Below are 22395 nucleotides of genomic sequence, written 5' to 3' on the forward strand. Positions count from 1 at the left end.
TTGGTTACAGAACTTCTACTGTGGTTTTTGAAGTCAATCTGATGGACAACCCTAAAGAATAGTGGGTAGACACTGGAGCAACATGTCACATCTGTAACGCCCCACTGTATCAAAACGGGTCTTTTCAGCGTGCTTATGTCCTCACTCACACGCACCCTGGAAAACTTCCCAGGGGGTCACCCATCCTATAATTGCCTCAAGTCAAGTACGCTTAACTTTGGAGTTCTTATGTGATGAGCTTCCGAAAAAAAGATACACCTTCTTGATATGAATAGTACATATGAAATCTTTTAAGCCCTCCTCAACCATGTAGTCCCATACCTACACAGTCTCAGAATCCCTCTCATTCCGGCACGGGATCGGTTCATTCATGTCTCCCTCCGCCTAGAAGCCTACCAGGAGCCGCTCATTGTCCATGCAACCTCTTGGCACCGGCGATCACTCCCTGCCTCTTCAGCCCCGGGCGTCACATCTGATGGACAACCCTAAAGAATAGTGGGTAGACACTGGAGCAACATGTCACATCTATTCTAATAAGGCGTCGTTCTCAACCTACTCTTCTATGATCGAAAGAAAGCTATTTATGGGAAATTCAGCGACATCGGATATCGTGGGTCTTGGAAATGTGGTATTAACTATTAAAGATGACTTCTGGAAGGGAATGACACTGCGTGATGTCCTCCATGTTCCTAATATTTGGAAGAATCTAGTGTCGGGGTCGGCTCTTGTGAATGTCGGTTTTAAGTTAGTATTTGAGTCCAACAAGTTTGTACTTTCAAAGAATGGCCAATTCATAGGCAAGAGGTATCTTGACAATGGTTTGTTTAAGATGAATGTAACAAATGTACTCCGTGATTTCAATGGCAATAATGTTATAAGTTCTTCTTACTTGCTTGAAATGTTCTAATTTATGACATTTAAGACTTGGGTATGTGAATTATAAATCATTGCAAATATTAATAAAGATGAACTAATTGCCAACATTTGATGTTGATCCAACACACAAGTGCAAATTTTGTGTTGAAGCAAAAATGGCCAAATTACATTTTCATTCGTTGGAAATAAATACTGCTCCTCTCGAATTAATTCATAGTGATCTATGTGATCTAAAATTTGTGCAATGAAGAGGAGAAAATAAATATTTTGTTACATTCATTGACGATTGCACTCGATATTGCTATGTGTACTTGTTAAAAAGCAACGATCAAACATTGAAAGCATTCAAAGTTTACAAAACAGAAGTTGAGAATCAACTAAGCAAGCGAATTAAAGTGGTTTGTAGCGATAGAGGAGGAGATTATGGTGCTTCTTTTGATGAATTTGTACGGAGTCCGACATTATTCATCAAACAACCGCATATTACTCCCCTTAATCCAATGGTGTAGAGGAACGAAAGAACCGGACACTAAAGGAGATGATGAATGCAATGTTGATAAATTTTGGATTACCGCAGAATTTGTGGGGGGAAGCAATTTTGTCTGCTACATACATTTTAAACAAAGTACCTCATAAGAAAAGAGATAAGACCCCTTATGAATTGTGGAAATGACACAAGCCTGCCTCCAAATATCTAAAAGTTTGGGGGTGTTTGGCTGAGGTAGAAGTTCCTAAGCCGAAACAAGTGAAAATTGGACCAAAGACAATCGATTGCATTTTTATTGGTTATACCAATAACAATACATCATATCAATTTTTGGTGCACAAATCAGACATTCCTGATGTTCACAGAGGGACTACAATTGAGTCACAGAATGTTGTGTTCTTTGAGGATATGTTTCCTTACAAAGAAGGAAAAAATGAACTGTGTTCCGAAGCATATCGCAACATGCATGTAATGCCCCGAAAAATACTCAATTTGATAATTTACGGAATTTGAGATTTAAATTCCGAGAATGATAAATTAAAGGACTGAACTGAAGTTTTTAAGAATTACCAGGGACTAAATGGCGATTTGACTAAGAAAAACTCATTAATGTTAGTTAATGAGATGTCTCTCAATCATTTTTCACATTCTCTACGTGTAGAGGCAAAAAGAAGAAGAGAAATCGTCACTCGCCATTGTTGAGTTCTTGGAGCTTTGATCCGCCTTCATCCGACCGGTAGAATTTAAAGATAATTGCATATTTGCAATACTCACGACGAGGCCTACGTTTCTATGTAAGTATTGCAAAATTCTACCAAATTATAATTTTTGGGTGTTGTTGGATTCGAGATTTGAGTTGATAAACATGTTCTTGAGTTGATAGAGATGGTATATCTAAGACGGTTTGCGAAATACCGTCGTTTGAGCATGTTTTTCATTTTTGGAATGATTTTCGAGATGGAATCATTCCAGGTTTTCGAGCAAGATTTGAAAAAAATATATATTATGGTGAAGGGCCGCCGGGGCAGCGCGGCCCTGTCGCCCGTTGTGCGCAGCCGCGCAACCCCATTTCATGGCGGCAGCGTGCCCGCGCCGTCCCTAGGGCACGGGGGCGCTGCACTATTCATAAAAAAGAAATTAAAAATTTTCCCGACTTAGTTGGTTGTTTGTCTTTTTGTGGTTCGAACCCGGGGTCTCTACAATGCATCAGAACAAGAATGAGACAATACCTCGTCACGAAAAATGTGTGTACAAAAATTCAGTACAACTCATCCTAGAGGGAATATGGATGATACTGGACTACCTCTTCTTGAATATAACCAAGAAACTGATATTGAAGAGAATCGTAGCAACAAAAGAAGAAATGAAACTGCGGAAAATCATGAAAATGATAACGAATAGAGATGCAGTAAAAGGGACAGAAAAGAAAAGACTTTTGGTCCTGACTTTCTGACTTATGTGTTAGAAAATGAACCTCGAATAATAATGGAAGCATTGTCGAGTGCCGAGGCTCCATTATAGAAAGAAGCTATTAATAGCGAAATAGATTACATAATGCAAAACCATACATGGGAATTAATGGATCTTCCACCAGGAACAAAGCCTTTAGGATGCAAGTGGATCCTAAAACGGAAATACAAGGCTAATGGATCTATAGACAAATATAAGGCTCGGTTGGTGGCTAGAGGCTTCAACTAAAAGAAAGACCTAGATTTCTTTGAAACCTATTCACCAGTGACTAGGATTACTTTCATTCGAGTTCTCATTGTCATTTCCGCGTTGCATGACCTTGAGATACATCAAATGGATGTGAAAACCATGTTCCTAAATGGTGAATTAGGTGAAGAAATATACATGGAGAAACCTGAAGGGTTTGTGGCTCCTGGACAGAAGTATAAGGTGTGTAAACTCGTTAAGTCGTTGTACGGATTGAAACAAACGCCAAAACTGTAGCACCAAGAACTTCTAAAATTTGAAAAATCATGCCTAAAATTATTTTCAGTATTTATATTTTAAATTTCTTGAAGTTAATTGTTTAAGTTTCAGTTAAAGTTAGCCTTGCTTGACTTATTTGAATTAAATGCCTTGAACTGTTTAGTTAGTAATTTTTATCCAGGAAAGCGACGACGGTGGGCTTCGGTGGTTTATTTTCAAGATTTTTAATTTTAAGATTTTAAGTTAGAGGTAAAAGGGGGGTTTTGGCCAAAAATGCAAATTTTGAATTTTTAGGGGTCAAAAAGCAATTTTATCATTTTCTTGGGTTATTTCCTAAATTTTCCATAAAATAGGATTTTATTAAATCCGGGTTAGTGGAATTTCAATTAAAATGTTGAGAGTTGAAATTTTAAATTTAGAAGTTTGAAAATAGCAAAAAGTTTGAGGTAAAAAGTTTTAATAGTACAAGTAGTACTTTTGCTAGTACAAGTGAAATTTTAAAACACTACACACAATACACTACACTTTTAATTTACACTATCATTAAAACATTTCAATTAAAATCAAGACACAAACCCTAACTCCCAAACCCTAGCCCTAGCCACCCACTTCTCCCCTCTCCCTTGAAGAAGCCGTCCAACCCCTCCAGCCGCCGTCCGCCGCCGCCTGCCGTCGTCCCAGCCACCGGAGAAGCTCCCCTAGGTGCTTAGCTTGGTGTTTGGTTGAAGTTCCACTCTCATCTCCTCTTCTTGTTCGAAATTTGTTGGTAGATTGGTGAAGGCAAGTGTAACTATTTCTTTGGGCTAACATTCAAGCAATATCTACCCCCACCCTTAAGACTTCTTGCAATAATTTCGAAAATGCATGATGTTGTGATGTTAGGGTTTCGAATTTGGGCATTTAAGGGGCTGATTTTGCTAAATGTGTTATGGGGTTGAGTTTATGTGATTTAATGTTGAGTATATGTGCAATGACATGGATTTATATGGATGTTCTTGCCAAAATTCGAATTTTCAGAATGTATAAGGACCTAAATTTCGAAATTTTGCATGTGTAGGGGCTGAAATTTAATTGATGTTGAAGTATTTAATGATCTTGCATTGGTCTTGATTGATTGTTCAACATTTTGGAGTTTTGATGGTTAATTCTTGATGTTCTTGATATGTGTTGTGAAAGTGTGGATTGAGTGTAGCCCAAGTGTTTGGGAAAAGTCCTAAGAGAGGTTATTTGAGGTGTTTGGGTGTTTTTGTGTGGAGATAAGTTGAGGAAAGTGGGCTAAGTGTTTGAATTGTTGGAATTGGAGGTGTGTGAGGTGCAGGGCAGTACTGTTCACGGGGCAGGGCAGGGCTGGTCTGAGGTCTGGGCAGTGTTTGGTCTGAACCATAGTAAAGTTCGTGTCGTTGTGGTCGCGTCGATATAAAATAGGCTCGATTCGGATAAGAATTGAGTGAGTTATGGATTTTTCAAAATTGGGTGTAAGTGCAGATTTTTCCTTTGAATAGGGGCTGTCCGATTTTTGTGTTTTGAAAATTTGCTCTTTTGATCTTTTGATGATACCACCTATTCCTTGGGATGATTTGGAGTGTTTGTTGAGTGTCGGTTCAAGCGGGACGGGTTTTGGATAAGGCATGACAAAGTTAAGGGCTTTTCGGTTTACTTGCTCGAGTTAAGTCAAGTTTGAGGATTTTGTTGGGTAAGTTGTCTTCTTTGGACTTAGGGGCAGCCACTCATCCACCTTAAACTCACATTTTCGAGTCGAGTCTCATGTCTTAAAGATTGCTTATTCGTGTGCATTTGACGTGTTCTTGAGTTTAATAAAGAAAAAGGAAGTTTACTTGTTTGCATGCCATTTAATGTATGAGTTGAGTCTTTATAAATGAAAAGGGAAAAGAAAGCAAATATTTTTGAATGAAGTGATCTGTTTGTGACAAGAGGGGTGTTGCTAGGCCGGGGGATGCCTCGGTCTACTCACCAAGAAGTTATAGAGGTTAGGCAAGGAGCAAGAGACATCTTGTTTACCCTTGCCACAGAGGGGCAATGTGGGATCGGGAGGCATCTCGGTCTCCTTGCCATAGAGGGGTTAAGTTCGTCGGGAGAAATCTCGTCGTCTTGCCGGCATAGTGCACTGCAGCCATGATCATGATCGAAACAGAGGGTCACAAATCAGGGATCGGATTTCTAAGAGGAAAAAGTAAAGAAAAGTTTAAAAGTTAAAGTTTCACAATTTTAGTTGACTCGTTTTGCATTGATGTCAGTCTTTCAGTTATGCATGAGTCTAAGTTGAATGTTATGAAAGTTAAAGTTTATCATAGTGTGAGTTCATTAATGCATGATTTCTATATCTTTCTAGTTTCATGCATATTACAGTTTAAGTTGAGTTTTTGCATCACGTATTTTAAACCCTTGTTATTATCCTAGTTATGCTTGTTGAGTCTTTAGACTCACTATGCTTGAATGTTTGCAGGTGAGGATTTTGTGGAGGAGACGGAGGGGCGTGATCTACTGGGATGAGGCCATCGGTAGTGCGAGGCCCAGTGACCGTTGCTTCCTTTTAGTTTATGTTTTTCCGCACAATTATCGAATTTGTAATAATGAAGTATTATTTGAGATCTTGTAGTATTTATAGCCAGGATGTGCATTCCCTGTGCTACAGCTTATGTTTTGAAGTACGTTTTCCGCTTTTGCAAGTTTATGATTATCGTTGGAATTAATTTTAAATGCTTTAGTTTACTTTATGCTGTAATCGGGAGGTGGTTACTAGGATTGCATGTTTATGTTTAACGCACTTAAGTTTTGAAGTCAATTTTTTTTCCTTATTTAAATTGCTGTTTGAGTCTTGATGGCTTATTTGTTTTACAAATAGGTCATGGCAAAATTTTTAAAAATCCGTAATTTTCCTTTATGTTAATTATAGTCTAGTAGCGAGTAGTTAGGGTCGTTTCAGTTGGTATCAGAGCACGGTCTTGGTTTGGGCTGAGCCTACTGCCGGTTGCTGAAACTCAGGGGATCTCGCCTCAAAGTCTGTAAGATTTAAGTTTAATGTCTCTATCTGTTTAAGTTTTGATGTATTAGTTTCTTGAGTTATTGAGAAGTTTAAATTTGAAGTAAAAATATTTTCTAAGGCATGAAATTTGAATGTTGGATTTTCTCAATGCGTTTAGATGGATCGTCGTCGTGATCCGCGTGCAGTTACGCCTCCATCGCCGCCGCCTTCACCGCCGCCACAGGTGGATGTAGGAGGACAGGTGCTAGCGGGATTGGCCCGCATTCTCGAGCGTCATGTGGATGCTCCTAGAGCTGGAGTGGGGACTGTTTATGAGCAGTTCCGGAAGATGAATCCGAAGGACTTCGCTGGCACCACTGATCCGTTGATAGCGGAGGGTTGGATCCGTTCCCTTGAGGTGATCTTTCGCTATATGCAGATGGGAGATCCAGATAGAGTGAGATGTGCTGTGTTTCTCCTCCAGGATGATGCCGCCCTCTGGTGGGAGGGTATGGAGAAGATTGTGAACCCAGCTACTCTACCTTGGGCTGAGTTCAAGAAGTTGTTCTTTGAGAAGTACTTTACTGCTGATGTGAGAGCCCGTTTGAAGACGGAGTTTATGAGCTTGAGGCAGGGTGATCTGTCGGTAGCCCAGTTCGTGGTGAAGTTTGAGAGAGGCTGCCATTTCGTGCCGTTGATTGGAGATGATGAGAAAGAGAAGCTGGAGCACTTTCTTGTAGGGCTTCGACCTACCATCCGTAGGGATGTGCTGATGGCTGAGCCATCTGATTATGCTTCAGCACTGAGTCGTGCCTTGAGGTCCGAGCAGACGCTGAGAGATATTAGCACGGAGGCGCATGGCAAGAGGCCCTTCCCTCATCAGGGCCACTCTCAGCAGCAGCAGCACGGCAAGAAGCCGTATCATGGACCCCCGAGACAGCAGGGACAGCAGGCACCGCAGGGGCGTCAGGCCCAGAGACAGGTTCCTCCCAAGGCTGGGGAGAAGCCTATTTGTCAGTTTTGCCATCGTCCGCATTTTGGGAAGTGTTTGAAGGATGCTGGAGTTTGATTCAAGTGCAAGAAGCCAGGACATATGTCTACCCATTGTCCAGAGCTGAGGAGGCCCGTGCAGGGCAGAGTGTTCATGATGGAGGCCGAGCAGGCCGGCCCAGACACTACTCTTCTCACAGGTAATATCTTAACTTTTGGGTTAGAGCAGTTAAAGATTTGTAGATGCATGTGACTCTAAGTCTTTGCTTGTTTGAGGTTTTCTCTAAGTATCTTGCTGTTTGTCTTAGGTCCTTTGACTGTTTAGCATGAATAGTATCTTGTTTGGGAATTGTTGAATTAGAATGAGCCTAAGTAGAACTCGTGGTTTTAACTTCAACCTTTTGTCGTTGTAACTACTGCTATGCAGGTAGGATTGTTGTGGCAGGCGTAGCCACGAGGGCCTTATTAGACTCAGGGGCTACCCATTCCTTTATATCGGAGTCTTTTGCCCTTGAGAGGGGCATTCAGAGCGAGGAATTGGAGGTTGGATTCTCAGTTACTATCCCCTCAGGAGAAGAGCTATCCACCAGGAGCTTGGTGAGAGACCTTGTATTGCTTTTGCAGGGTCAGTCAGTGGTAGCAGACCTCATAGTGCTACCTTTGCCAGAGTTTGACCTGATTCTTGGGATGGATTGGATGACGAAGAATGCGGTGATGATAGATTTTCAGCAGAGGTCAGTACTAGTCAGGCCTGAGGGCGAGGAACTGTTTTGGTTTGAGGCTGCTAAGAGCTTGAGGAAGACTCGAGTCATTTCTACTTTGCAAGCTCAGAGGCTTATACTTAGTGGGTGCGAGTCATTTCTAGCCAGTTTATCTTTGACAGAGCTGCCAGAGCGACCAGTTATTTCTGATGTGGCTATCGTCAGGGAGTTTGAGGATGTGTTCCCTAGCGATGTTGTGGGAATTCCGCCCGATAGAGAAGTGGAGTTCTCTATAGATTTGATTCCCGGTACTGTGCCTATCTCCAAGGCACCGTACAGATTGGCTCCTACCGAAATGAAGGAGTTAAAAGAGCAGATTCAAGAGTTGCTTGACAAGGGATTCATACGCCCTAGTTTCTCCCCATGTGGCGCACCAGTTCTCTTCGTTAAGAAGAAGGACGGTAGTCTAAGATTGTGCATAGACTACCGAGGTTTGAACGGAGTGACTGTGAAGAACAAGTACCCATTACCTAGGATCGAGGACCTCTTCGATCAATTGCAAGGTGCATCCGTCTTTTCTAAGATTGATCTTCGTTCAGGTTATCACCAGTTGAAGGTGAAGGAGTCAGATGTGGCGAAGACAGCTTTTAGGACTCGTTACGGTCATTACGAGTTCCTTGTGATGCCGTTTGGGATGACGAACGCGCCCGCGGTTTTCATGGATCTTATGAACCGCGTGTTTCAGCCTTACTTGGACCGCTTTGTCATTGTTTTCATCGATGACATCCTCATTTATTCGAAGGATAGAGTGGAGCATGAACAACATTTGAGGACCGTTCTTGAGGTGCTTCGAGAGCACAAGTTGTTGGCCAAGTTTGATAAGTGTGAATTCTGGTTGGAGAAAGTTGCTTTCTTGGGTCATATTATTTCTAAGAGCGGTGTGGAAGTAGACCCTTCAAAGGTTCAAGCAGTGAAGGAGTGGTCTATACCGAGGAGCGCGTCTGAGATTCGCAGTTTTCTTGGATTAGCCGGTTATTACCGAAAATTTATCAAGGGTTTTTCCTCCATTGCTGTGCCTATGACAGCATTGACTAAGAAGAACGCCAAGTTTGTTTGGAGTGCCGAGTGTCAAAGGAGTTTTGATACTTTGAAGGAAGCTCTTACGACAGCGCCAGTGTTGACCATGCCATCCGGGCAAGGTGATTTTGTGGTGTATACTGATGCTTCCAAGTTGGGATTGGGAGCAGTTCTGATGCAGCGAGACAGAGTTATTGCCTATGCTTCTAGGCAATTGAAGGAGCACGAGAAGAACTACCCTACTCATGACTTAGAGTTGGCAGCGGTAGTGTTTGCTCTTAAGATTTGGAGACACTATCTTTACGGAGAGAAGAGTCAGATCTTCACAGACCACAAAAGCCTCAAGTACTTCTTCACCCAGAAGGAGTTGAATATGAGGCAGCGTAGGTGGTTAGAGTTGGTGAAGGACTATGACTGCAATATTAGCTACCACCCTGGTAAAGCTAATGTGGTTGCAGATGCTTTGAGCAGGAAGACTGCAGTGATTACCTCCTTGGCAGTGTCTAGACCGTTGCAGGTTGAGATTCAGAGGTATGGTCTTGAGTTTTATGCGAGTGGTAGAGCTCCTCGTTTGTCTTCCCTTAGTGTGCAGACTACACTTTTTGATCGTATCCGTGCAGCGCAGTCAGTTGATGAGCAGATCAGGAAGTGGAGACAGAGAGATGAGGAGAAAGGCAGCGGTTTGTATGCTGTGGTAGATGGGATTGTGAGGTACAGAGGTAGATTTTGGGTTCCCGCAGGTGATTCTCTGCGAGTTACTATCATGGCAGAGGCACATACGTCGCCGTACTCAATCCACCCTGGTAGTACGAAGATGTATCGGGATCTTCAGCAGCTTTATTGGTGGCCAGGCATGAAAAGTGACATTGCCTGATTCGTGTCAGAATGCCTGACATGCCAGCAGGTCAAGGCGGAGCATCAGAGACCGGACGGATTGCTTAAGCCTCTCCCTATTCCTGAGTGGAAATGGGAGAATATCACCATGGACTTTGTTGTGGGATTGCCGAAGACAGTGAGAGGTTCAAATGCTATTTGGGTTATTGTAGACCGTCTCACTAAGTCGGCTCACTTTTTACCGGTGAAGATGACTTTCACGATGACTCAGTTCGCGGAGTTGTATATCCGGAAGATAGTCAGACTACATGGTATTCCAGTCTCCATAGTGTCTGATAGAGATCCACGGTTTACTTCGTCTTTTTGGAAGAGTCTTCATTCCGCTATGGGTACGAAGCTACTTTTTAGCACCGCCTTTCACCCGCAGACTGATGGCCAGTCAGAGAGGGTGATTCAGATTTTGGAGGATCTTTTGAGGGCATGTGCTATTGATTTTCAAGGTAGTTGGGAGTCGAGACTACCACTAGTGGAATTCGCGTATAATAACAGTTTTCAGTCCACTATTGGCATGGCTCCCTACGAGGCACTATATGGGAGGAAGTGTAGATCTCCAGTGTTGTGGGATGAGATAGGTGAGAGATCAGACTTTGGTCCGGAGATTGTTCAGTTGACCACCGAGGTAGTGGCTAAGATCCGTGATAGGATGAGGACTGCCCAGAGTAGGCAGAAGAGTTATGCTGATCACCGGAGGAGAAACTTGGAGTTCTCGGTGGGTGATCATGTATTCATCCGTGTAGCGCCGCTGAAGGGAGTTTTGAGGTTTGGGAAGAAAGGGAAGTTGGCACCGAGGTTCATAGGGCCCTTCGAGATTTTGGATAGGGTAGGGGTACTGGCTTATAGAGTGGCCTTGCCGCCTAACCTTGATAAGATCCATAATGTCTTCCATGTGTCGATGTTGAGGAAGTACATCTCGAACCCATCCCATGTGCTTAGTTCGGAACTGCTTCAGCTATCTCCTCACTTGACCTATGAGGAGAAGCCCATCCGGATTTTGGATAGACAGGAGAGAAGACTCCGTAACAAGTCGATTCCAATGATCAAGGTGAGATGGCAGAACCATTCGGATGAAGAGGCCACTTGGGAAGCAGAAACAGATATCAGAGTTCGATATCCGAAGCTTTTTGGTAAGTTTTAATTTCGAGGACGAAATTTCTTATTAGGGAGGGAGGAATTGTAGCACCAAGAACTTCTAAAATTTGAAAAATCATGCCTAAAATTATTTTCAGTATTTATATTTTAAATTTCTTGAAGTTAATTGTTTAAGTTTCAGTTAAAGTTAGCCTTGCTTGACTTATTTGAATTAAATGCCTTGAACTGTTTAGTTAGTAATTTTTATCCAGGCAGGCGACGACGGTGGGCTTCGGTGGTTTATTTTCAAGATTTTTAATTTTAAGATTTTAAGTTAGAGGTAAAAGGGGGGTTTTGGCCAAAAATGCAAATTTTGAATTTTTAGGGGTCAAAAAGCAATTTTATCATTTTCTTGGGTTATTTCCTAAATTTTCCATAAAATAGGATTTTATTAAATCCGGGTTAGTGGAATTTCAATTAAAATGTTGAGAGTTGAAATTTTAAATTTAGAAGTTTGAAAATAGCAAAAAGTTTGAGGTAAAAAGTTTTAATAGTACAAGTAGTACTTTTGCTAGTACAAGTGAAATTTTAAAACACTACACACAATACACTACCCTTTTAATTTACACTATCATTAAAACATTTCAATTAAAATCAAGACACAAACCCTAACTCCCAAACCCTAGCCCTAGCCGCCCACTTCTCCCCTCTCCCTTGAAGAAGCCGTCCAACCCCTCCAGCCGCCGTCCGCCGCCGCCTGCCGCCGTCCCAGCCACCGGAGAAGCTCCCCTAGGTGCTTAGCTTGGTGTTTGGTTGAAGTTCCACTCTCATCTCCTCTTCTTGTTCAAAATTTGTTGGTAGATTGGTGAAGGCAAGTGTAACTATTTCTTTGGGCTAACATTCAAGCAATATCTACCCCCACCCTTAAGAATTCTTGCAATAATTTCGAAAATGCATGATGTTGTGATGTTAGGGTTTCGAATTTGGGCATTTAAGGGGCTGATTTTGCTAAATGTGTTATGGGGTTGAGTTTATGTGATTTAATGTTGAGTATATGTGCAATGACATGGATTTATATGGATGTTCTTGCCAAAATTCGAATTTTCAGAATGTATAAGGACCTAAATTTCGAAATTTTGCATGTGTAGGGGCTGAAATTTAATTGATGTTGAAGTATTTAATGGTCTTGCATTGGTCTTGATTGATTGTTCAACATTTTGGAGTTTTGATGGTTAATTCTTGATGTTCTTGATATGTGTTGTGAAAGTGTGGATTGAGTGTAGCCCAAGTGTTTGGGAAAAGTCCTAAGAGAGGTTATTTGAGGTGTTTGGGTGTTTTTGTGTGGAGATAAGTTGAGGAAAGTGGGCTAAGTGTTTGAATTGTTGGAATTGGAGGTGTGTGAGGTGCAGGGCAGTACTGTTCACGGGGCAGGGCAGGGCTGGTCTGAGGTCTGGGCAGTGTTTGGTCTGAACCATAGTAAAGTTCGTGTCGTTGTGGTCGCGTCGATATAAAATAGGCTCGATTCAGATAAGAATTGAGTGAGTTATGGATTTTTCAAAATTGGGTGTAAGTGCAGATTTTTCCTTTGAATAGGGGCTGTCCGATTTTTGTGTTTTGAAAATTTGCTCTTTTGATCTTTTGATGATACCACCTATTCCTTGGGATGATTTGGAGTGTTTGTTGAGTGTCGGTTCAAGCGGGACGGGTTTTGGATAAGGCATGACAAAGTTAAGGGCTTTTCGGTTTACTTGCTCGAGTTAAGTCAAGTTTGAGGATTTTGTTGGGTAAGTTGTCTTCTTTGGACTTAGGGGCAGCCACTCATCCACCTTAAACTCACATTTTCGAGTCGAGTCTCATGTCTTAAAGATTGCTTATTCGTGTGCATTTGACGTGTTCTTGAGTTTAATAAAGAAAAAGGAAGTTTACTTGTTTGCATGCCATTTAATGTATGAGTTGAGTCTTTATAAATGAAAAGGGAAAAGAAAGCAAATATTTTTGAATGAAGTGATCTGTTTGTGACAAGAGGGGTGTTGCTAGGCCGGGGGATGCCTCGGTCTACTCACCAAGAGGTTATAGAGGTTAGGCAAGGAGCAAGAGACATCTTGTTTACCCTTGCCACAGAGGGGCAATGTGGGATCGGGAGGCATCTCGGTCTCCTTGCCATAGAGGGGTTAAGTTCGTCGGGAGAAATCTCGTCGTCTTTCCGGCATAGTGCACTGCAGCCATGATCATGATCGAAACAGAGGGTCACAAATAAGGGATCGGATTTCTAAGAGGAAAAAGTAAAGAAAAGTTTAAAAGTTAAAGTTTCACAATTTTAGTTGACTCGTTTTGCATTGATGTCAGTCTTTCAGTTATGCATGAGTCTAAGTTGAATGTTATGAAAGTTAAAGTTTATCATAGTGTGAGTTCATTAATGCATGATTTCTATATCTTTCTAGTTTCATGCATATTACAGTTTAAGTTGAGTTTTTGCATCACGTATTTTAAACCCTTGTTATTATCCTAGTTATGCTTGTTGAGTCTTTAGACTCACTATGCTTGAATGTTTGCAGGTGAGGATTTTGTGGAGGAGACGGAGGGGCGTGATCTACTGGGATGAGGCCATCGGTAGTGCGAGGCCCAGCGACCGTTGCTTCCTTTTAGTTTATGTTTTTTCGCACAGTTATCGAATTTGTAATAATGAAGTATTATTTGAGATCTTGTAGTATTTATAGCCAGGATGTGCATTCCCTGTGCTACAGCTTATGTTTTGAAGTATGTTTTCCGCTTTTGCAAGTTTATGATTATCGTTGGAATTAATTTTAAATGCTTTAGTTTACTTTATGCTGTAACCGGGAGGTGGTTACTAGGATTGCATGTTTATGTTTAACGCACTTAAGTTTTGAAGTCAATTTTTTTTCCTTATTTAAATTGCTGTTTGAGTCTTGATGGCTTATTTGTTTTACAAATAGGTCATGGAAAAATTTTTAAAAATCCGTAATTTTCCTTTATGTTAATTATAGTCTAGTAGCGATTAGTTAGGGTCGTTTCAAAAACAGTGGCACAAGAAATTTGACAAAACTATGTTCTCAAATGGTTTCAAGATAAACGAGCAGGGGCGGAGCCACCCCAAAGGCTGGGGTGGGCTCCAGCCCGGGCTTGTTTTTTTTAAAAAATTATTAGTATATATTGGGTTTTACTTTTTATTGGGCTTAAGCCCATTTATGTATTTAACTTGTTAAATTTTTTTAGCTCAATAAGTTTCTTTTAACCCAATAAAAAACAAAACTTAAATAACAGATCAAAATAGTTTTCTCACTTTCTGTCCTAAAATCATCTAACTCGACGGTTATTTCTTGTCAAGAAACGCCTTCATCTACTGGTGCAGCCGTGCCATCTCAAAAATCAAAATTGATTGAAGATTTTTATTTCTCACATCATAAGGTTCATTTTAATACCAAGTTTTGGGTGTAAATCGTGAACAATTTGAAACCCGAAACCTGGCTCGTGGTTTCATTTCTATTGAGGAGTTCTTTGATTTTTCAGGTATATAGACTTGTAGTAATTTAATATAAATCAGTGGGCTCCTGGGAACATGGTTTACCGTGTATGTTCCATTTGCATTATTTCCTATTGGTGAATTAAAAATGGCAGCAGACAACTCTCTCCACACGACCACACCCCACGGCCCACTTCAATTCATTTCTCTTCTCAACTTTATATATAAATTAATTTTATAATGTCAATTGAAAACCCATAGGTGATGGGCCGTGACTTGAATACTTTTATCACATTAAGAAGTTCATTTCCTTAGAAATCATGTTCAGAGAATGATATTGTAGTCTATATATAAATGCTTAGATTAAGAATTGAGGCAATCGAATAATAAAATATATTATCTATTATAGAATAATAGAAGTAAAATAGTTGAAATGTTGAATTTTGTATGTCTTTCATATCAGATTATTTAGGGAGAGACATAAATAATTAATAAAATTTTGTGCTAGCTAGCTAGCTAACTATGTGTCTAAGTTATGCTTATTTGTTGAGTAAATTGATTTTATATTTGTGGTGATATTTATGTTGAATTCTTGGACTATTATTGAGATTATGTTTGTGTTTTTGTATTTATTTTGATGACCATCAATTTGTATCTTGTATGTTGGTCATTTCTCATTAGTTTTATACTTGTATATGATAGGTTGATTTTTCTAATGGAAGCTAAAGGAGGCAAGAAGAAAAATATAATTTCATATTTTAAACCAAAAGCAAGTACATCGACTAGAGAGGTGCATTCTCCAACGGATGTTGAGATCTCGAGTCATGATGAAGAAAATCCCGCCAAGTATCAAAGAGTTGATAGTGATGTTAGTGTTTATGTTCAACTATATCCGGCCAACCGTACTCCAATATGGCAATGCCCAGTTAATGAAAGAGATGAAATCAGACGAGCTTATATCTTAAGGGCCATATCAACCTGTTATGGAGTACCCACGAACAAAATTTTGAGAACAGTATCGACGATTTCAAAAATGTTGGTTTGAGATATTTCCTTGGTTGGAGTACTCTCCTAATAAAGATGCGGCCTTTTTCCTCTCATGTTTTCTTTTCCAAGAAACAAAAGCTCGTTATTCTGCATTTACAGTTGATGGTTTCAGAGGTTGAAAAAGAGTTAATGATGGGAAGAGATGTGCCTTGTTGATGCATACGGGGAGTCCCACTTCACCACATAATAATGTCGTTCAATCTATGAGTGTTTTGATGAATGTAGGTGGTCACATCGATAAATTTATGAATGCACAAACAGCAGAAGAAGTGAAAAAGAACGGATTGAGGCTTACAACCATAATTGAAAGTATCTATTGGCTTTGTTTGCAAGGATATGCATTGAGAGGACATGATGAATCTTCATATTCCAAAAATCAAGGTAATCTTATAGAGTTGATAAAACTTATGGCAAAAATGGATGTTAATATTAATAATGTTGTTTTAGAAAAAGCACCAAGAAATGCAAAATATACATCACCAGATATTCAAAAAGATATTTTGCATATTCTTGCTGAGAGAGTGAGAAAAAATACGTGAGGAGATTGGGAGTGCAAAATTCTTTATTTTGGTTGATGAGGCTAAAGACATATCAAACAAAGAGAAAATGTCTATAGTGTTGAGATTTGTTGATCGTGAGGGCTTCTTAATGGATCGTTTCTTTGATATTGTACATGTTGTTGATACGAATGCGGTAACTCTTAAAAAATAAATATGTAATGTGCTTGGGCGACATGGGTTGCATATTAAAGATATTTGGGGTCAAGAATACGATGGAGCTAGCAATATGCGTGAATCCTAGAATGGGCTACAAGCAATTGTTTTGAGAGATTCTCCACAAGCATATTATGTACATTGTTTTTCACATAGACTTCAACTGGCTTTGGTAGGTGCTGCTGAAAAGGAGAGTTCTATTTGGCTATTTTTCTCAAAATTGACTTCTGTTTGTAATCTTATTAAGGCATCTCCAAAACGTCACACTGAGTTGCAATCTGCCCAAGCTATTGAAATTGCAAATATAGTAGCCACTGGTATTCGCGAGACAGGTACTAAACTTAATCATATTATTTATTAATAATCAAATTGAGTTGTCATTGGATTTATCATTAATCATCCAGTAATCATTTATTTTCGCTACAGTCACTGGCCTTAATCATATTGGTACTTTACAGCGAGCTGGTAAGACACGTTGGAGTTCTCATTTTGAGTCGATTTGCAGTATGATAGATATGTACAAATCAGTGATTATTGTGCTTGAGCACATGGTGGAGGAAGCATCTTCGAATTCTATACGTGGGGAAGCTACGGGTTCATTGATTGTGCTCAAATCATTTGATTTTATATTTATTTTATATTTGATGCACAAGATAATGGCGATAACATATTTGCTTTGTCGAGCTTTGCAAGAGAAGTCTTTAGAAATAGTAAATGCAATGGATCTTGTCTCTACTACAAAAGTTTTACTTCATACTTTGAGAGAAGAAGGTTATGATATTCTTCTCATGATTGTGCAATCAGTTTGTGAAAATAATGGTACTGAGATACCAGATATGAATGCTTGTTATAGATCTGTTACAAGACGTTCGTGTCAGAAAAGGGATTCTATTACATTTGAGCACCACTACTGTTTTGATGTATTTAATGCTTCAATAGATTTTCAAGTGGAAGAGCTAAATAGCAGATTTGATGATGGGGATGTAGAACTTCTTAGACTCAGTTTTGCTTTGGAACCTCGAGATAACTTTAAGTTGTTTAATGCTGATGATATTTACAATCTTGCTGAGAAATTTTATCCTGGTGATTTCAATTGACAAGAATTACATTATCTGAGAACTTATTTGGAGCATTATAAAGGTTGATATAATTCATCATGAAAGGTTCCAGAATATCTCTACTATTTCTGAATTATGTCGAAGATTAATAGAGACCGAAAAGGCAAAGTATTATCACTCAATTGACAAGCTGATTCGTCGTGTTTTAACACTTCTTATTTTTACTGCAACAACTGAACGATCATTCTCAGCTATGAAACTTCTTATAACTTCTCTTCGAAATAAGATGGAAGAAGAGTTATTGGCAGATTCTATGATTGTTTACATTGAAAGAGAATTTACTGCAAAGATCGACACTGATTCAATAATTGATGAGTTCTATTCTATGAAAAATCGCATGACACATCTTCAGTAGTTTTATTTTGTTCGGTGTTACTATGTCATATTTTGTATTTGACATTAAATGTGTAAGTGTTTCTTGATTATAAATTACTCTATTATTATAGTTTAGTTATTAAGTATTTAATTTATTGGACAAGTCAGCCTTTCAGCCCAGGGTCAGTAGATTTTCTGGCTACGCCCCTGTAAACGAGTGTGACAAATTCGTTTATATCAGAGGCACACCTGAATCGTTCGTCATAGTATGTTTATACATAGACAATATGTTTATTATGGAAAGTGATCATAATGTGATTATGAACACGAAAAAGTTGTTGACTAAGAACTTTGATATGAAAGATATGGATTTGGCAGATGTAATTCTTGGAATTAAGATCATGAAGACAAAAGAAGGAATTGTCCTCACACAATCCCATTATGTTGAGACGGTGTTAAGAAAGTTTGGTGTTCATGTTTTGAATCCTGTCGCAACACCAATTGATTTAAACGTGCATTTGGGAAAAAAATCATGGTGAACCCATATCACAACTGGAATATTCACGTGTGATTGGAAGTTTTATGTATATCTCAAACTGTACAAGTCCAGATATTGCCTGTGCAGTCAATAAACTCAGTAGATTCATGAGTAATCCAAGTAATGTGCATTGGAATGCATTGATGAGAGTTCTTAAGTATTTGAAACATAATTCAGAATATGGATTACATTATGCGAGATATCCAGCAGTTTTGGAAGGCTATTATGATGCAAACTGGATTTCGGATACGAATGATTCCAAATCCACAAGTGGATAAGTGTTTGTCATTGGTGGTGGAGCCGTGACATGAAAAACCACAAAGCAAACGTGTAATGCTTGATCCACAATGGAATCTAAGTTTATAGGCTTAGATAAAGCCGCTAAAGAGGCTGAATGGCTAAGAAATTTCTTAGAGGATATCCCGTGTCAAGCTAAACCTGTACCTGCCGTAATGATACATTGTGATAGTCAATCGGCGATTGGAAGGGCACAAAGTATCATGTACAATGGTAAGTCACGACACATATGTCGTAGACATAATACCATTAGGCAGTTGATCTCTAATGGAGTAATCTTCATCAATTATGTGAAATCGAAAGACAATATAGCGGATCCGTTGACAAAAGATTTGAGTAGAGATCAAGTAAACTTTTCATCAAGGGGAACGAGACTAAAAATCCAAAAATAAAACGATAATAATGAAAACCCAACCTTGCTGACTGGAGATCCCAAGATCTTGGTTCAATGGAACAATGATGTTATGAGATTTTTGCAACAGCACCTAAGAAAAAATTTAAAACGAAGTTGTCTTCTCATTCCTAAGGTGAAAAAGTGTTTCCTACCACATGTAGTGAGGTTAAGCTTATTCTTTTAATAATTCCTATATTTTAAAAAGTCGGGTATGATAGGATACTTGTTATAGGAGATCACCTATGTAAGTGTGAAGAAGACGAGCCGCTTCAATGAAACACTTATCAATCCAAGAGCGTGTTCATGGCTAAAACGGACACAACCATGAGAACTAATAAGATGTGAGAAAGGTTATTGTGTTGATAACATTGTCTTGGTTTACACAACCGACTGGGTAGTTCAAGACATCACGTTCACTAACTAGCTAGTAAATCCGATGGTATTCTACTACGGAAGGTTCAAAGACAAAAGCTACCTCTCCCGATGCAGTAATCTTTCGATTGGAATTTCTAAAGTGTCTGCATTTCATACATGCATTAATTTCCATTCATGTGGAGGATTGTTGGAAATTTGGGTTGTGACCCATTTAGAATCGATAAAATATTTGTGATAAAATTATTTTTCGATTACCAATTAGAGTGAATGAGAAATTAATAAAATGTTCACAAATAATTGTTTGGATTTTATCGAGTGAAAAGATTGAATATGACCACCGAAACCTCTTGGAACAAACCAATTGAATTTGTTAATTTGAAATTGAATTTGAATTCAATATTCAAATTTGAATTCGGCAATTCAAATTGGAAATACCCATTCAGCCGAATGGGTGTATGTGAGGGGTAGTTATGCTTGCTTGACATCTTTTGATGAAGAGTCCAATTTGAAGTGATACACCTTTTCATTTAAGATTTTCAATCTCTATAAATATATCCCATAAGTTTGAATGGAAAATTTTTTTCACATATTGAAACTCGAAAAATACACTGATTTTTTGTTCATACATATTGCTGCATATCAGATTTGTTCATCATTTTCCAGAAAGTTCAAAAAGCATCTTCAAAGTTCGTCGGATTTTGTAATTTAGAGTTCTCCTATTACAAAACGAAGTTGTTGTATGTTGGAAGACGATTGTCATATTCCATCAGCACTATGTGTGGAAAAAATTCGTCTTAAGGACATAGAGTCTGACTGTGACGACCCGAGTTCTAATCTCTCAATAAACATTAATCAACAATAATAGACAACAATCAATGTCTAAACAAAAGAATAAAAAAAAAAATTTTTTTTTTTTAAAATAGATTGCCCTGCGCACGCGTAGGCATCACCCCTCGCGCACACGCCGGCCAATGAGCCCGAAGTCTCAAGAGCTGGCTCGCGCGCGCGTGAGTACTAGCTCGCCCGTGCGCAGGCCACTGCACCAGAAAAAAAAGAAGGTGCTCAGCTGCTGTCAAAACTGTTCTTCATGCATTTCCATTCAAGGTCATCTCCTACAAGGTCTCATACAAGATCTAATCCATAGCAACATCTAACATGCATTCTAACATGCGATAATTGATAGGAATAAACCATTACAAGGCCTTAAAACATAATCATAAACATGCAAGAAGCATTGCCATATCAACAAGAACAAGATACATCATGTTTTCTCAAAGAGTTACATCAAATCTCAAATCCTATAAACATCAACAAGACAACAAATAGATCATCTACAAGTCTTGATACAAGTATCTAAAACATGCTCATGTTTAGAATTCAACTCTACAACATGACAGCTCACTCAACTCATCTAACTCGGATCATCACGTTATGTTCATCTCATCCCTTGTTCTTTAAGTACGCCTTTGCCCGGTTCCACTCCCTCCTATTGCAATGACACATACAACAAAACAATAGTCGGATAACTTCGGTGAGAAATAGATTTCCCAGTAAAAGAACCTAAACATGCATAACAACATATATCAAGATCATGATATAAAAGTAAGTACAATGCATGTTTTCAAAACAAGGTTCATTTCGTCATTCGTCGGTTGGGATCCCGAGAAGTAGATATCATAACGAATCCACCGACTCTCCCGCTCGAGGTGGGTTACTTATCTTTCTTCTCTAGACTTCGAAGCAATCATATATGCAAATCAGATGCTAGGCAAAAACAACCACCCAGGCCATACATATACCATTCCTCAAATCGTCTATTCGAACGTTTCCGTTCATTTCAAAATCAAAGAATAAGTCTTCAAGATGAATGCAACATATATATATCATTCTCAAAGCATTCATTATAACCACAACTTATTCAATAACTCAAGGTAAAACACATAAGAGCAATTAAGCAAACAAGTATGTGATTTAGGGGAACTCGATACAAACCATCTCGAGTTGTAATCCCAATCAAATAGTAGTCCACTTTTACCTTTCAAATATGGTGTTTAGGATGTCTTCGAACTTGTCAAAGTCTGTACAAGATCAATCACCAAAAACTCATCTCAAAATCTGCTCAATCTTCAAACAAACTTCAAGGCAAAAATCTACCAACCTTGTGCTTTCTTCTATTGGTTTCAGAGGCGATGTTTTCAAGCTCAATGTGTCCTGTTTATACACTAAAAACATAGCATACAACCAAGGAAATATCAGCTATGATACACCTCAATAGCAGCTCGAGCACAAGCTAGCAAAACATTGCAAATCAAGAGTTTGACGGCATATCGGTATAACTCGGCGATCCCGAACGCAACTCTAACAAGTCTATATTCATATCAGCTATATACCAATCCAAAACCCAACATATCAGCAGGTATAAAAGTCGAATAATAGCTGAGAAAACATAAGAACCAATCCACCATCCATTCTTCAACCCAACTTCAATAACACAAGATATAAAAGCTTATCAACATCAATTCAAACACAACTTCTGATGTCTGTCATTGTCGAATTACCAAACCTTGATGAACTAAGAAAAAACTTACATCAAATCGAAGGTCGTCTTGCAAGGATTCCAAAACATCTTTCGGAATCAAAAACGGATACCCGGAGCTCAAGATATCCCAATTGAAAGATGAAGAAAAACTTGGAATCTCTGCTCTCGATTTCTTCCTTCTTGCTTTGAGAAATCTGATGGAATAATCATATACACGTGAATGAGTTTACAAAATCACACGTGTCCTGGTCATTTTCAGAATTTTGCACTTGGGCCCCTCAACACTTCCAAAATTGCAATTCAGTCCTCCATTTCTCTTTTCATTCAATTTCAATCCTAATCAATTTAAGAATATTAGAATTTAAATCAAAACTCCAAATATTCTCAAATTAATTATTCTCGGATTAAAATTAAATAATTTCAGGCGTTACAATTCTCCCCCACTAAGACACGATTTCATCCTCGAAATCTGAAGTAATATCCACAGATCATATATCAAATATCAGATAACAGAAAATTAAAGAAGACTCACATCAATGAAACATCTCAGGAAATCTTTGCTTCATA

General features: G+C 39.0%; 1 protein-coding gene and 1 long non-coding RNA gene across 3 annotated transcripts; one reads left to right on the plus strand and one right to left on the minus strand.

The window, feature by feature from the left end:
* Positions 1-15572: 15572 nt before the first annotated feature.
* LOC140877546 (uncharacterized) lies at positions 15573-17725 on the plus strand. The gene is made up of 5 exons (XM_073281085.1): positions 15573-15690; positions 15765-15920; positions 16429-16584; positions 16679-17335; positions 17463-17725. Exons 1-5 carry the CDS (start codon positions 15573-15575, stop codon positions 17723-17725), a joined length of 1350 nt encoding a protein of 449 aa, XP_073137186.1.
* A 2959-nt stretch (positions 17726-20684) lies between these two features.
* On the minus strand, positions 20685-22154 carry LOC140885311 (uncharacterized). 2 transcript variants are annotated; one of them, XR_012150866.1, is made up of 4 exons: positions 21878-22154; positions 21448-21511; positions 21325-21367; positions 20686-20775 (listed from the first exon to the last, which is right to left on the minus strand). It is a non-coding gene; the product is annotated as an uncharacterized lncRNA (long non-coding RNA). The 2 variants fall into 2 exon arrangements; XR_012150865.1 differs by having other exon boundaries at positions 20685-20775; positions 21325-21511.
* Positions 22155-22395: the final 241 nt, after the last annotated feature.

Source organism: Henckelia pumila, chromosome 2 (genome assembly GCF_033568475.1).
Source record: "Henckelia pumila isolate YLH828 chromosome 2, ASM3356847v2, whole genome shotgun sequence".
Classification (NCBI taxonomy): Eukaryota; Viridiplantae; Streptophyta; class Magnoliopsida; order Lamiales; family Gesneriaceae; genus Henckelia; species Henckelia pumila.

Coding starts and splice junctions, on each gene's coding strand:
- LOC140877546 (XM_073281085.1), top strand. CDS start 15,573: ATGCGGCCTTTTTCCTCTCATGTTTTCTTTTCCAAGAAACAAAAGCTC. Junction 15,691..15,764: donor GATGGGAAGAGATGTGCCTT/GTTGATGCATAC, acceptor TGATGAATGTAG/GTGGTCACATCGATAAATTT. Junction 15,921..16,428: donor TTCATATTCCAAAAATCAAG/GTAATCTTATAG, acceptor TGGCTTTGGTAG/GTGCTGCTGAAAAGGAGAGT.